This window comes from Thalia democratica, chromosome 5 (genome assembly GCF_965202585.1).
Source record: "Thalia democratica chromosome 5, ktThaDemo2.hap1.1, whole genome shotgun sequence".
Classification (NCBI taxonomy): Eukaryota; Metazoa; Chordata; class Thaliacea; order Salpida; family Salpidae; genus Thalia; species Thalia democratica.
In genome coordinates this window covers 56,193,720-56,206,962 of record NC_139169.1, presented here as the reverse complement: position 1 = coordinate 56,206,962, position 13,243 = coordinate 56,193,720, and the positions used below count along the sequence as shown (strand labels likewise).

Genomic DNA, 13,243 nt, shown 5'->3' with positions numbered 1-13,243 from the left:
TTTAGTTTTTTTAGTGAAATAACTTTCATATAAAACTTCAAATTAAATTATGACCATTTTGCTCATAACATTGGCGAGTTTTCTGTACAGCTCAATTAATTTGGAAAAAAAAAGTATCAATGCAGAATTACAATAATTATGTGCGCATTAATTTAGGTTGCGACTTTAAAATTTCCCTACAACAGTACAAGTATAAGAATCATTTTACAACCTAATGTAAACATGTTATGAAAACATAACTTTTGTTAAAATAACTAATAATATTAACTCTGTGAAATACTCTATTCGACTGCAAAGAAATTATAAATTTTAAATAGATACAAAAAAATATTAAAGAATAGCAAACTAAATTTTTATCAAAGTAAAAAATGTACACTTATAACAATAAAAGTGAATGCTAGCTTCAGCATATTTAATTCACTACAAACTTTAACCACCTAAGCTACTCAAGCTACTCAGACTAGTTTATTATTAAAAAAACTCAAAGTAGTTTCTATATTTTTGAAATCCATCCTTTCTTATAAATTTTGATTACTATGATTCTTTTAAGTAATTAAGCTTGATTTATAGTTAACTTTTTAAGTTTTAACCTCTCACTACTTTTGTTTCAATTACTTTACATAATAAGGCTGACTCAGGGAAGCTTGACATAGCTCAGGCTGTTCATGGTCATCAGGCCTGGGTTTTGTTGAAAAAAGTGTCATATTATTGAATAACATTTTTGTTATCTTAAGTTTTTGTTTATACTAGATAATTGCAGGCAAACTAGTATTTTTGAAAATCAAGACAGTTTTTTTAAAAACAAATTTCCATAGATGGTGATGGCGAGTGTTTTATTTTGAAACACATTTATCCTATTGATAATTTTTCTATTAACCTGTGTCATAATTATCCAGCTTTTTAAACATGCTTGTAAGCTTAAGTATAACAAAGGAAATAGTATATCCAGTCAAGCGATTGAAAGTTTAATTAAGTCTTAATATAACAAAAAAGTCACTCAGATACAGTGTTAAAGCATTTATGATTTTCTAAAGACTTTGATCCATTAATTTTAACTAATTAAAAAAAACAACAACAAAATTTAAAAAGAGGGTATCAAATTTTTTGATACTTAATTGTACTTAATTTTAGACAATTTTTTAGTACGCAAATGCTTTATTGACTGAAGACTATTCACTGCTTATAAAATATGAAAAATTCAACAGAGTCAAAGTTCCAAAGTATGTACCTGTTAGCTTAATTTATTAATTTTCTTAATACAAATAATAATTGTTTTTATTTAAAGTTATTAAAATATAATGCACAAATACCAAATTACTTTTTCAGTTTTTACAGTTTTAACTGATAAAATAATATCAGATTTAATTTAAACTAATAGTATAAAAAAGTGTTTCGGCATTAAATTTGACACAAAAAAATACATTGTTGAACGTTAAAAAGTTAAAATAAATTAAAATGTTTAAAATTAAGGTTATGTTAAACTAATAATAGGTTAACTTGAACTTTTTTTTTATCTCTAGTTTAAAAACTTCAGTACTATACTAATTTATTTTTAGTACGAAATTGTAATGTAGTTTATTAAACTCAAGAGAATTGTATTTTTGAGCTTTTTACGTTTCTAATATCTACAATGTATATTTTCTACTTAAACAGAAATTAATTTACTTTAACTTACTCCAAACTTTCTACTTCAAAGTTTTTAAAAGTGTCATTATTATTAGCTTAAATAACTAATTCAAAAAGTTATTTTACAAAAAGTTATTCTACATGTCCTTATAACGAATGTATTAGAGAAAATTTTTGAATTTCAAAAAAAAAATTGAGAACTACAATATTTTTAACATATACTTATATTTGATAATACATTTAATATTACAATGCCTATTTTACCTTAAAAGGTGTTTAAGCATTTCAAAAAAGTTATTTAACAACCTAAGTATTACGTTTTTGTCGTTTGTTAAAAATTGTAGTTCCAGTAATTTATATTTTAGATGTTAAAATGTTTGCAACAACAGTATCATCTACCTAAATTTGAACTAAATATTGTTAGTAAAATGTTTGATTAATGTAGTAAGATTTTTTTAACATGTAAGTTGCAGACTATGGCAGTTATGCTAATGTTTTTTTTGTGTTATACTATGTTACTTGGGACTAAATAAAATGTAAAACTTTAGGTCCTAACAGGTGAACTAAAAAGTACACCTAAGGACTTAAAATTTAAAAACGTAAATGTTATAAATGAATAAAAATTAGCATAGATACCTTCGTTGATTTTTTTTACTTTGAAGCTCTATGGCAACTTTAAGTTTTATAAAAACTTTTTATATAAGTCTTTGAAATTAAATCATATTTTAAGTAAAAGTAAGAAGGATATTTTTTATTTATTTTTTTGTAACTATAAAATATTAACAATGAACCTTGCTAGTTTCTACTAAGAACCTGACCAAAACTAAACACTAAAGTGTTTCTAAAATTTAATTGTTTTTTTTTTATCCTAGTTTGTAAGAAAACCCTGATTTATTCAAATTAGCTAGAAGAAGTTAGTTAATTGGTAACATTTATAAGGATACATTTATTTTAATGATTCTCAGTTTTAATTAAATTTTAAACCACTTCATTTTAAAAATTTACTAAAGTTAAACTTTTATTATCAACTCTTTAAACTTTTAAAATATTGAATTTTTTAAATCAAATAAAAAGTATTTCTTATTAGGAATTGTATTCTGACTAATTATAAGTTTTGTTTACATTTAAAAATGTTAACTAGTTAATCAAATAACTAGAATATGATCGGTACTAACTTTTAAAAATTTGTGTAATAGAAAAATGTCTTAGATTTTTGTTTTCTTTTTTTTTGTATTTCAATCCGTATAACTATTCAAGAAATAATTGATATTTATACTATTTTTAAATTAGAGCGATTTTATTTTGAACAAATATACGTAGAGACAAAATTAACAAAATGAAAACAAAATAAAAACACAAGCTAGTACTTTAAGCTTTAAAAGACGCCTATCATAGGTTTATTACATGAGTAATAAAACTTATAAATTGTATTTAACAATAAAATTAAGTGCATTTAAGTATTAAATAGTGACTGTTGTGGTGTATTTTTTGGCGATAGCTATAAAAATTTGTCGTGATGTTCACTGCTAAGAAAGCTTATCTTCAACACTTTTACACAGATACTGGTGTGTGTTTCATGAAGTTGACCCATTCTGTAATAATTTAATTTTTTATTCTAGTTAAAGCTTTTTATATCTTTTAGTGATACTTTCAATATAAAAATCAAAAAAAAAGTTTTTAAAATTCTCAGTTACTAAAAGTAAGTTTATTTTATCCTTTTTTTTTTTGAATTGATTAATAAATGTCAAAACCGCTCAATAAAATTTTGTAAAAATCAACAGTTGGTTTACATCTATTCGAACTGGTAGTTTAAAATATACAAATATATTCTTTAATTTTTAGCTATGACTTTCAAAAAAAATTACTGGTTTAATATTAATTAAATACAGAAGAATAAATTTTAGATTTTTACAAAACAAAAGTAAGTGAACTTGAAAACATATTTTAAGTATCATATCAGGGATATTAGACTAGGGTGGGGCACCGTACAGTCTGCGAGTCAGATCCGACCCGTAAATTCTTAGAAAATTTAAGTGGAATTAAACCTTTAGAAGGAAGAACTTTTGCCCGCGAGCATGTAAATTCGGTCCGCTAAACCACATTTTAAAACTCACTCTGTTATTCTTGAACTCGAAATGAACAGCAAACTTACATTAGATATAGGAAAAAAGGTCACATAGAATTAGTATTTTGTTGAAATTAGTTGGATAATTGATTAAGTTTTGTGAATTAAGTGAAATTTAAACGCTCCTTCAATCAAAAGACTAAACTGTTCTACATCTGGCCCGCCAACTAAAAACGTTGCCGTTTTTTTTTTTACAAAACTAATCTTCTTTATTTAAAGGAATTAATCTACAAGAATTTTATATATTTTTCAAAAAACTAAAAAAAATTCGACGTAAGGCTGAAATAAATTTTAAAACTCCTGAAATATGGCTATTTATAGTAGTTATTAATTTTCTTTTTTTTATCACTCTAGTTCAATTAGTTAAACATTAACGTATATTTTTTTTTCAGTTTTAAGCTATAAGAAAGTATAAACACTATATGTTAAGTATAATTTGGATATTTTAAACTATGGAAAAAATGTCTTGTAATTTAAGCAGAACTTCTATAGGTATAAGCTTTTAAAACCGGTCTGTAGAATATTATTGTTTAAATGTCCGATTGCATAATTGCTTTAAATACCTTTTTTATTAGTAAAATAAGAGTTTTATTTTTTGTTAAGCTTACTGTCAACTACGATATTATACTAAAGCTTATGTGAAAATATTCCTCTTTTTATTTTTGTCCTTTGATAGAAATCGATTTAAGTAATTCTACTCTGTGATACTTTTTCACCGTCAAGTTCACCACTCTTAACTAATTGTCAATTTTAAACCTTCGTAGTCGAGAAATCCGTCTTGGTTCTTGTCTCCATCATGCATCATCTCATCAATCTCCCATTTTTCAACATTTTCTCCTGTTCCTACAAGAGCTTCCTGGGAAAATAAGTTAAATTTCAAAACTTGTTTTTAATATTGTTTCAAAAAAAAGGAGACGTTTTAAATATCATATTTAATTATTGTTTGGGTATTTTACTATGTCGGTATAAAATACGGTTTTATATAAAGTTTGTACTTTGTTCACCTTTTTTAATTTATAAACAAATACATCAATTTGATTTATTTTTAATGTGTTATAATAAAATATTTTAAATTAAATAAAAAAATAAATAGCCAAGGTAAAAACACAACTAATTTATTTTTTAATTACTACTTCCCTGTTAATTTAAAACTTCTAGAACAAGCACTAATAAAAGTCACTAGCATTTATCAAAAATTTAACAGTCACCTTTTTTAAATTTATCATTAACATTACGAGCTGAAAAGAAACAGATTAACTTGTGTTTTTTGAAATATATCATGTACCTAAAAATAAAATAAAAATTCAGATAATTTAATTTTATTAATAATCCCATACTAAATCGTAAAAAAAGAATTTGAATTGTTTAAGTTAGTATTATTATACATATACATAACTTTTTGATTGTATGAGCAGACTTTTAATAGAGCAAAATTATGGTAAAAGTAGTAAACAAATTCGTTCTCACTTTAAGCTCATCCCAGTCAATGTATCCATCCCGGTTGAGATCAAACAAACGAAAAGCCTCAGCAAGTTCTTTCTCGTCCCTCTCAGGCACCTGATTTTCTTGCTCATTATCAGCTTGCAACTGCCTAAACATCATGATACAGAACTCATCAAAGTCTATTGTACCACTATCTGTAGAATTGCAGTTGATAAAGTCATTAAAGTAATTAAAAACAATGTTTTTTCTAACCAAGTAAAACAATTACATATGAGGTTTAACATTTGTTCTTCAGTTTTATTTTAACTATTTTTGTGAAACATACAAAAAAATTCTTAAAACACTTTCATATTTAATTAAAAAATTTAAAGAAATAAAAATGTTGTAAATAACTGTGTTTTTGTAAAGCATAAAACTAGATTAATTTAATTACTTAACATAAACCAACCGTATTAGAAAGCAAAAATTCAATTGTTATACTTCAATAATTTAAAAGCAAAAAATCTAAAACAATAATGAAAAAAGTTATAAATCAAGCTGGCTTGAGATGATATATTTGTTACATGAATAGAGTTAGGTACATCTAGGCTGAAAAGTTGGATGGAAACTATAACTTACTGAATACAAGTTTCAGTAACTAAGGTACGGTATGCGTAAATACATTTAAAAAGTTGAAAAAAAACTTCTTTAAGCTTTAAAGCATTGTAACATATAATTTTTATATTTCTAAAAAAATTAATTTTTTAAAAAACTGTTACAACTAAAATTAAATGTAATGAATGGATAATCAAAATTGAACGCACCGTACCTCTTTGTGTCGTAATGCTACATATACTTCGTTTTTTCATTTTATTTATTACTTTATATTTAATTTATAATTAAACACATTTGCAACCACTCAAAAATGACCTATTTTTTGTCGAACAAAAAATTCAAAAGTTTAAACTTTAATAAACAATTAAAAGTACTAAATTTAAAAACAACAAAAATTTTCTTTAACAGAGAATACCGAAAAATGATTTGTTTTGTACGCGATAAAAATATTAATTTTTTTTTAAATTTACTAAGTACTGCAAAAAAGTTTCTAGCCCTCTCTAACTCGTTAAATAAAAACACCGCAGAAGGGTTAATAAAGCCTAATATTAGCCATCCTGCTATTTTTTTAACCTCCTTCAGTTGGAAGAGCGGCCTGTATTTGTTCTGGCATCTGAATGGGGTTGCCTGTTAATCAAGGTAATAGAAAAAGCAAATATTGTGTGTTTTGTACAATAATTTTTTAATTTTTCACAGGGTGGCCACTCGTTGAAAAATGGTTCAAGAAGTTTGTTACTTTTCAAAGTAATTAAATTATTAGTTTTCTGCTTTAGACTAAAAAAAATAGTTAGTTTAGAGTAAGAAAATGTTGTTTGAACGATAAAAATAACTAACTTTTATAGCTAAGGTTCCCACAAGGTTTTATTTATCTTAAAAACAATAATTTTTCGTATTGTTCCTTGGATATGCTTTTTTGTTGCATTATTTTAGCACATTGGTATGTTTTTAGCTAATCAAAAGTTTAAAACTTAAATAAGGTCCAACCTTGTTTTTTTACGATTCAGTTCACTTTGTGTATTTCTACCCAAGTCATTTTACACTTATTTTATTGCAACTTAAATTTTTTTTAAGTAAACTTTAAGACGTAACTGATCATAATTTTTGAGTGTAAGTGGTTTATTAAAAAGAAGATCAAACTAAATAGGTAACAAAAATAGTATAAACGTTTTCAGTTTTTAAGCAACCTTCTTAAACTTTTTCAAAGATAAAGTGAACTTGTTTTTTAATCTAAATAAATATAACTGTGAAAAATCCCATTACTTATGTGTACTGTTTATTGAAAAATAAAATAAAATACCATTTAAAACCTAGTTTTTAAACATGTGATGAATATATTATATGTTGTTTTTCAAAACTTACGCTGAAAAATTGTTTTTTACAAGTTATGATAAAACTATTACCAAAATAAGCTATACCTATAAAAATTAAATGAAGTTTTTATATAATCTAAAAAGATATTTAAAGCTAAGAATAAAATTTACTTATAAAAACTTTTTTTTATACTTTGACAGCTTTTTATGACCTTATAACATATTTAATTTAAAGTTTGTAATAGTTCAAAGATTAATCAAGCATTCAGGCATTAAGCTAAGCTAAACTTTTAAACAGCCAGTTTTGTTATAAAAATCAATAAATATATAATTGAAAAACATTAAAGTTAAACTTCGTTTAATTTTTATAGTATTTATAAACCTAATGGTATAATATTTACTGTGTAATATTTTGTTTACACTTAATTTTATTCTTTTTGGTATTAAAAAAAGAGATTTTCAAACTTTTATTTTACTTTTATTGCTTAAGGGTAAAGCTATTAAAAATTTTTTCTTAGCACTAAAGTTTCTACTCAACCATAAAATCAAAATAATTTAACTGCATATGAATTTAAATTCTGTTTACAGAAAGCTATTATCAATAATTGTTATCAAAACTTAAACTTTTTATTAAACATTAAATGAATACTAAACAAAATGTTAACTAGTTTTTTCCTAAATACACCAATCTTCAAGAAGTTGTGCTAGATTTTAGTATTTCATCTAAGAAAAAAAAAAATTTTGTGGTGATTAAAATTTAAATACCTAAATATATAGTGGCCACTCTGCATTTAAAAGTTGGCTTTAAAAAAAAATAAAAAAAGATAAGTAATCTAATTTAAAAACTTTTTTTAAGTGTAGATCGTTTTCAAAACTTTTCAAACGTATTTATTTAGTGAAGCTTTTCCAGACTGTTCAGCCATTTATTTATTAGAAATTGTTTAGTAGCTACTCCTCGGAAATAAACTGTCAACAAAAGCTCTTTTTCAAGAGCTATACAGTTAATTTTATGTTAACCAAGACTTTAAGGAAGTCTTTTGCATCAAAACTTCAGAAAAAAAGAAGCCAAAACTACATTAATCAGTAAACTAACCGTCTTCATCAACTTCTTCAATCATCTCCCTGAGCTCAGTCTCATTTGGAGCTTGCCCCAGCATTCGCATAACTTTTCCCAGCTCTTTGGTTGTAATTGTACCATCTTCAGAATCAGTCACGAAAATGTCAAAAGCAGCTTTGAACTCTGAATATTTGGTAATTATTTTTATTTTATTTAGTAATAATCTTCTATTTTCTAGTCTATGAACGACAAAAATACGCTCAAAGTATTTGATCTTAGGACCTGATGCGCAAAAAACTTTTTTGTTATTTTTTGAAACAACCCATAACTAAATGATTGTACAATTAAAGCTTTCACTGCTTTTGCATGTAAACATCTTTTTACAATAATATGACTTTTAATTGAATCTTAATATTTTTTCTTATACTATTGATAGTTTTAAGGATAAATTTATTAAATTAACTTAATTTAATAATTGTTGAATTGATTTTAAATAATGTTATCAAACTCAACTTATACAAATTATAAACAAATAAACATAGTTCAAATCTACTATCAAAATTTCAATAAAACCATTAAAAAACAAATTTCTAACAAACTCATTATATTAATTGTTTTTTTTAAATATGAAGTTGCGTATGTAGTAAATACTATCTTTTTAATAAGGATGTGTATAAAAAAGCTTATTGTTTAATTTTGTAAAACTATATTGAAGTAAACTTTTGTTAGATTGATTTTATTATAACTATTATAATTATAATTATAGCTGATATAACAACAACTACATTGAGAAATTTAAAAAAAATCTAAAAACAATAAGACACTACTAACTGGTAAGTAGTATTTATGTTATGAAGTATATATATTTTGTTATATTGTTTACATGCTTAAACTATATTTTGCTAAAAGTCTACGAGAGTGTCTTAAAATAGTAAGCTGTTTTATTTTAAATTTTGAAGCAGTAGTGTAAAAATACTTGTAAATATTAACATTAAACTAGTAAGCTAGTAGTATCATATGCACTTTTGTCTTTTATGTTATAAAATACATAGTAGATGTTTAATTATTGTCCTAACATTAATGAATAATTTTTAGGCAAAAGTTGTTTACTAAATAAAACTTCTTTTTTAAAATACATGTTTTTGCATGCAGCCAATAAACATCGTTCTTATATACTTATATGCCTACGTATAACAAATCAAAATATTTTATCTTAAAAAATCTAAAAAGTAGTTCTTTAAACTTTAAAAATGCTTTTAAGTAAAATCTCCTCGTAAGCAAAGTTTAATTTAAAAAAAAACAAGAATCTTTTGATTTATCATTCAAAACAGTTTTTTAGGATAAAAATAAACTGACTACGTCCTAAATTGATTTTTTTAATTACATTTTGTTAATGTTTACATAAACTTCTGAACTAAAAGACTTACAACATGTATTTTTATAGACGGTATACAAAATAACAAAGGTAAACTAGCGACACTTAGAAAACAAACAATTGGTATGTAACAAGTTTTATCTATTCCTTTTAATGTGGTTTTCATATTTTTATTTTTTAAAGTAAAAAATTGACACAAGCTAGTTTTTACATAGAAATTTGTTTTTTAGTTTTGTAGAAAATTTACACATCTTTACAAGCAGTAGACATGAAGATTACACTGCGCGCAGCTGCAAGTTATTAATAACGCTTTTTAATTGTGACGTAACATTAGATAGTTAAACGGGCGACATACAAGGCGAACATATTTATTAATGTTTCGTAAAGTATTGTTTGTTAACAGATAATTATGTTTTGATTGATACCTATAAAACTAAAAAAATGTATCTTCTAAACTTAAGAAATTATTTTTGTATAATAACCTGAAAACATATATCTGAAACTAAAAACTTAGTTTAAATAATATATTGATTTAATAAACGAAAGAGGGTTAGGTTAAAATAAAACTATTTAAAAAATAAAGTTAACTGAAACCATATAATAATCACATTTTACTACCAAGTACATACGTTTTCATAAATTTTAGTGTACAAACATACTAGCTCAAGCATTATTACAAAAATTTAGTTGAACGAAGACCTTATACAAAATATCAAACAACTCTGTAAATTTAGTAAGTAAATAAAATCAATAAGCTATGTTAAAAAAGCCTAAATAATAAACTCTTCATAAACTTAATTATATTATATTGTATATATAATATATATAATAAATAGAAAGTATTTCTAAAGCATTTATTTTAAAGTCAGGTTAACTTTTCACCAAAAGAAAAAAAAGAATATTTTGCAGACTGTAATAATTGAAAATCTCAAATACTGTCAAATATTAACTAAACTTAATTAATCTTAAAATAAATGCTTTAAGTTTTTATTTAAAGATGTACTTTATAAAAACTACAATACTTTTTACATATGTTATAGTTATTTTGATGTACATTATTTTTTAAACAAGTATGTGTTCAGTGTGATAAAATGTTTCTTTTTATTATGGTTTTTTTTTTTAACTTTTACAAAAACTTATAGTCAACTTTTGCTGCGCAAAGTTTGTAGGAATATGCTTAAGTATCACAGCTTTGATAAAACTTATTTCTATAAACTATATAATCGTTAAAATTTCAAGCAACTGGTATAATACTTTTTTGAATTTATATAAACAAAACTATGTTTTACCAAAACGAGTATATTTTTACAAATTTCATCAAAAATATACAATTAATTACACCCTGAGAAAATTGTGGAACTATATTTGTGTAAAAATACGTTGTTTTACTTATAGTTATTATGAACTTATTTATCGCAGTAAATTGTTTTGTTTCTTTTTTTATTCAAGTTCAAAACTAGTACTTACATAATTACTTATTAGTATGAATTTCTTATAGGTTTTTGTTTTTCAAATCTTTAAAAGTTTTCATATAAAATCTAAATGAATATTTGTATAAGGAAAAACAACCTTTAAAATAACTTTAAAGTTTATAATTTATTTTTAATTTCAAATACTCAAAGAGCCTAAATCATTTAAAATTTCTTAATCTTAATTAAGTTTAAGCTTCTTTTTAAGTAATGTTTCTAAACTATATAATTTACTTAGAAACTGCAAAGTACTAAAGTACTAACGAACTAATATATAACCTTTTATTCTCAAAGTGTACTAAAACAAAAGTTAAAACCCAGGCATTACTAATATGAATTTTATACAATGTTAAATTTCTAGTCTTATTATTTTTTAAGTACCTATTTTATTTAACATTACTTAAAAAAAAATCACATTTAAAACCAAAATTATATTGTTTTCATTAAAATATATTGAAAAAAATATATAAGCTTAATAATCTCCTTGAGCTTGTTTTTCATTCAAGTAGTTAATAATATACTACAAAGATTAAGAATATATATTTTTTCTAACTGTAATTATCTATTTTAGTTTGCGATAAAACTTATTGAAATATATGCACTAATATTTTTTGTTTACAGTTTAGAATAAATGTAAGCTATTTAGCTCTAAAACTAATAACAACAAGCAAATATTACAGTTTTATAATTGGTTAAATTGACAAAAAACAGTTAGTAAGTTATTGGCATAACCGCTTTAATGATTTAAACTGTTTCAACAAGATTTATAAAACAATAAAACAAACAGCATATGGCAAATATAAAAAAGTACCTCACTTAAGAAAAAATAAATTATTTTTGATTTATTTCATTTGTGATACATTAAGAACTTATTACTAAAAAAATGAACTTGTTTAATTTTAAGTATATTTTCAACCAATGAATCAACTTATTTAGTTTTCAACTGTTAAACTTGTGTTTGAATTATAGTAATCTAAAAGGTATCATAGTAATAATTTGATTGCTCTTTTTTTTTTTGGTTTTTCAATTTTTTTGATATGCTTTAAATTTCAACCCATTTCACAAAATTATACTTAGCAAAAAAATAAATTGTATATAGATAGTTTTTGTGTAAATAATTCTTTACAACTTTTATCAAAAACTAGACGGATAACTTTGCAAAAAAAATGAATGAGAGTTTCTGAATTCATTGATTTATCAGTTTTTAGACTATTTTAAATCATTTATATTTTTTTATTCAAAAATGAACAAATCTGACAGTTTTTTTACTTTTTTAACTGTTCGTATTCTAATTGATTTGTAAATTTCCAACACTTAAGTCTGATGACGCAAATACTTATCGTATTTTCTACTTTGAGGTCAATGAAGTCATCTACTAAAATTACAAATAATATAGTGTGCCAATCATACATCTAAATGATTTGATAATTAGTTTTGTTTTCAATTTGCCTTCATAACTAACATAAACAAATATGTAATTACTTTAAAATATTAAACATTTTTTACACGATTTGTATTTATATGACAACATCATACTCAGCGATGAAAAAATGTGAAAACTTTTTTTTCTGTATAGGTTTTATCTATTTACTATTAAATACTACTTATTTAAAAGTAAAATTAATATTTATTTTAAGCAGACAAAACTTGATTAAATGGAAAATTTTTATAAAGTTGTTTGAACAAAACAAACTTTTTTTATTAATTATTTTAAAACTTAAACTAGTCTTTTTTTACTAGCTTAGAGGTAAAAACTTTTAGTTAAACTCAAATAGACATACCTGCTCTCTGTTCCTCTGTTAGATTGATATCCTACAAAATAATATACACATAGTAAAAAGAAACTTTTATCTATTAAACAAACTTAAAAAGAAACATTACTTCAATCGGCATGACTTTCTTTGTGTATTGCTACTTATTCTTAAACTATTCTTGAGAGGTTCAACCAAGGCAGTAACAAGTTGATGCTATCTTCATGGTGCATAAAGATGAACAGTTTCAGTCTGCCTTTTTCTTTTTATGACGTAAGAACAAACAGGCTCTCTGTGTTACCATACCTCGCGTTTTGCTATCATTCACAAGCAACATATCCTTTTTTAATCATGACGTAAATATCTATCAAATTAATATAATAAATACAAAACTAGTACTTATTTTATAATCTGAAAACGTAAAGTGTTACTTATGTATTTGCCTTTATTATTACTTACTTTAAAAACGTACTTACCGTTATTAAACTTCTCT

General features: G+C 23.7%; 1 protein-coding gene across 2 annotated transcripts; it reads right to left on the bottom strand.

Annotated features, from left to right (window-relative positions):
* Positions 1 to 3,007: 3,007 nt before the first annotated feature.
* LOC145837129 (troponin C, body wall muscle-like) lies at positions 3,008 to 13,007 on the bottom strand. 2 transcript variants are annotated; one of them, XM_082944896.1, is made up of 7 exons: positions 12,881 to 13,007; positions 12,781 to 12,811; positions 8,192 to 8,338; positions 6,362 to 6,415; positions 5,219 to 5,388; positions 4,508 to 4,607; positions 3,008 to 3,218 (listed from the first exon to the last, which is right to left on the bottom strand). In XM_082944896.1, the coding sequence occupies exons 1-7, from the start codon at positions 12,890 to 12,892 to the stop codon at positions 3,178 to 3,180; spliced, it is 555 nt and encodes a 184-aa protein (XP_082801022.1). In that variant the 5' UTR covers positions 12,893 to 13,007; the 3' UTR covers positions 3,008 to 3,177. The 2 variants fall into 2 exon arrangements, with proteins under 2 accessions (XP_082801022.1, XP_082801023.1); XM_082944897.1 differs by lacking the exon at positions 6,362 to 6,415.
* Between the last annotated feature and the right edge of the window lie 236 nt (positions 13,008 to 13,243).